General features: G+C 43.2%; 1 protein-coding gene across 1 annotated transcript; it reads right to left on the reverse strand.

Annotated features, from left to right (window-relative positions):
• Positions 1 to 767: 767 nt before the first annotated feature.
• LOC4349930 (dirigent protein 22) lies at positions 768 to 1568 on the reverse strand. The gene has a single exon (XM_015761019.3). The coding sequence runs from the start codon at positions 1428 to 1430 to the stop codon at positions 894 to 896; it is 537 nt and encodes a 178-aa protein (XP_015616505.1). The 5' UTR covers positions 1431 to 1568; the 3' UTR covers positions 768 to 893.
• Positions 1569 to 2889: the final 1321 nt, after the last annotated feature.

Consider the following 2889-nt stretch of genomic DNA (forward strand, 5'->3'; position numbering starts at 1 on the left):
TGGTGGTAGCGGTGGAGGAGGAGGTCCTGGCGGCTAGTTGCAATCCTTGTCGGCAAGCTGCCAGATCTAGCCATGCGAGCCCCTATCGGCCATCCTAGGTCTTGTCTACCTTATGAGCCCCTTCCGAAGAGTATTGTTTCCACAGAAATTTCTTATGGTTCCTCATGTGAGATGTGAGATTATGTGATTGTGATGATCGAGATCTTCCATGTTTTTTTCCGCAAGAGATTTTATTGCATTTAGTTTGCAGTGAGAGATCCAAATGATTGATTCCTTTCTGTTTGTAGTTTTTTGACACTGTGTTGATACGACAACGATGAACAAGGATTAACTTTTTATTTTTTGCTTTTCCACATTAGTGCATATAAGTGACGGGTGCTAACATGTGAACTGATTTTTTTCCCTATTAAGCAGCTCATTGATGGGTGATAATATGTAGTCCGTTAGAGAACAATATCACCTGTGACGGGTGAAATTTTACGATCTGTCACATGTGATGAGTGAAATTTTACGACCCGTCACATATGATAGTCATCACTAAAGGATGCCTCCACCCGTTAGAGGCGAGAGGAGACAACACTGACCACTCATCTCTGACAAAGGTTAAATCCGTCAGAGGTGATGTTTTGGGCCTGTCACTGTTGATCTGGACTACTGTAGTGGCTGGACCTCTTTTCCTCTTAAAGCTTCCGATTAAGCTGTCTCCTATGTGATCCTTTGGGGCTTTCTTGGTCAGTGAAGTCAACTGTTTAGGTTAAGATCCGTCGTAGCAAGTCGGAGCTGCTTATCTTATTGTAAGCTTGATAAACAATCGATAAATCAAGCATGTTACAACAACAAACGATGTTTAACAAACATAAATGTGCTTATGTATGTCGCTCATCATCTTCTAGCTACGCCTTGACGAAGAGGGTGTACTCGACGATGGTCTCGCCGGACTTGAAGCCGGAGTCGACGGTGCGGGCCTCGGCGTACCCCCTCGCCATGCGGAACTTGCCGGAGCCGCCGACGACGCTCATCTCCCTCACCGGCGACATCACCTCGTTCCGCCCCATGATCGCCAGGCTGCTGCCGTTGTGGTCGCCGGCGGTGAACACGAAGTTCATGTCCATCAGGAGGCCGATCACCCTCTGGTCGGCGAACGTGTACGTCCCCTGCGCGCGCCCCACCACCTCCCCCGCCGCCGCCGCCGCCGGCGAGCTCGTCAGCGGGTCGTCGATGGCCACCACCGCGCCGAAGTAGGTCGACGACGCGTTCGTCGACGCCGCCTGCGCCACCCGGATCGCCGTCGGGTTCGGCCCCGCCACCACGTCGTGCCAGTACACCTTGATCTTTGTCATCCCGGCGCCGCCGCCGCCGCCGTCGTCCATCGCCCACGCCACCGCCGCCACGCACAGTAACAGAAGCAGCTGGAGAGCCGCCTTCGCCATGGCTGCAGCTGGAGCTTGAGCTGATCGAGCAAGCTGAAGGAGGAGCTAGTGAGAGGATGAGTGCTGCTAATATATAATTAATGTAGCTACTACTGCTGTACTCCTTCCGTCCTAAAAAAAACTTAACTTAGAAGGAGATGTGGCACATCTTAGTTATCCAAATTTGTTATATTAAAAGAGATCATATTTTTTCTTAGGTTGAGTTTTCGTGGGACAGATGAAGTATTTAAGATGAAAGGGAAGCAATGGATATAATGCGATGGGAGTGGTTGGTGTAGGAGATGAAGTGATGAAGCAGCATGCACGTGGTAGAGCTTTTTCCCTTTTCTAATGGGGTTGGTATGTGAAGTAGCCATCTCCTTGATTTAACCTATATTTAGCATCTCCTTAATTAGCCTATAGTTAGCATTTCTCTGTTTAATTATTCTGTCTTTTTTTCTATTATATATACTCCCTTCGTTTTTAATGAGACATTGTCAACACCTAACAATTCATCATTCATCTTATTTAAAATAAAATAAGTACAAATATATAGAAAATATAAGTCATATATACTTGAGCCGTGTATTTCATTCGTCCTAAAATAGTAACGTTTAGTCTTCAAAGTTTATTTAAAAATATAACAACATCTTTATCCATGTTCTCTTCCCAACTAATTACAACACTCCACAAATCAATTTCCTCACTTATCTTCACTTGCATCCAATCACAATCTTCCCTATTTAATTCTATCTGTTTTGTTAATAATTGTGTTCAACCCTAAAAATCCTAATATTTTGGGATGGATGTGGTATAAAACAAGTCGCAACAAAAGAAATAATGCTTATATAGTTCTTTTAGCAAGATAAATAGTAAAATTCTATGTTCAGAAATCGATAATTAACGTCACACATTAGAAAACGGAGAATGTGTATAGACTAATGAGGTGATTAGTCCTTAATAGTACACTAGTAGTGTCAGTAGTACAATTCATGCCACTACCACCAAGAAGTTACCCTTTTTTAGCGTGGACTCGTCAGGTTAGTAAATTGCATTACGCGTGCACATCTCATTAGCTAATTAAGCAAGCTATACTTTATAGTGCTGTAATATTTATTTAGTAAGCAACTATTAATTATTGTTAGTGACAGGCTGATAGTAGCAGGGAAGAATGTTAAGCATGTGAATTGTTTGTACCTGAAAACTGGGAGTAGTCGGTGTTAAGGCAGACTGACTGCGACTAGCTAAGATTCTTCAGACATTGGGGGTGGTTGGATGGTGGTGACACTGAAGAGAACATTATTCATGCAGGATTTCAGAAAAGGAGTTAACAATATGCAGTGGTGATTGGCCTGCTTAATTACATTTTGATCAACTGGTTTCATTATTATAGATATATTGAATTAATCATCCAAGTTATAGATATGCCACCTGAAGATTTTAATAATTGAGAAATTAAAATTAAGGTCGTGGTGTCAAC

Source organism: Oryza sativa, chromosome 11, assembly GCF_034140825.1.
Source record: "Oryza sativa Japonica Group chromosome 11, ASM3414082v1".
NCBI classification, from domain to species: Eukaryota; Viridiplantae; Streptophyta; class Magnoliopsida; order Poales; family Poaceae; genus Oryza; species Oryza sativa.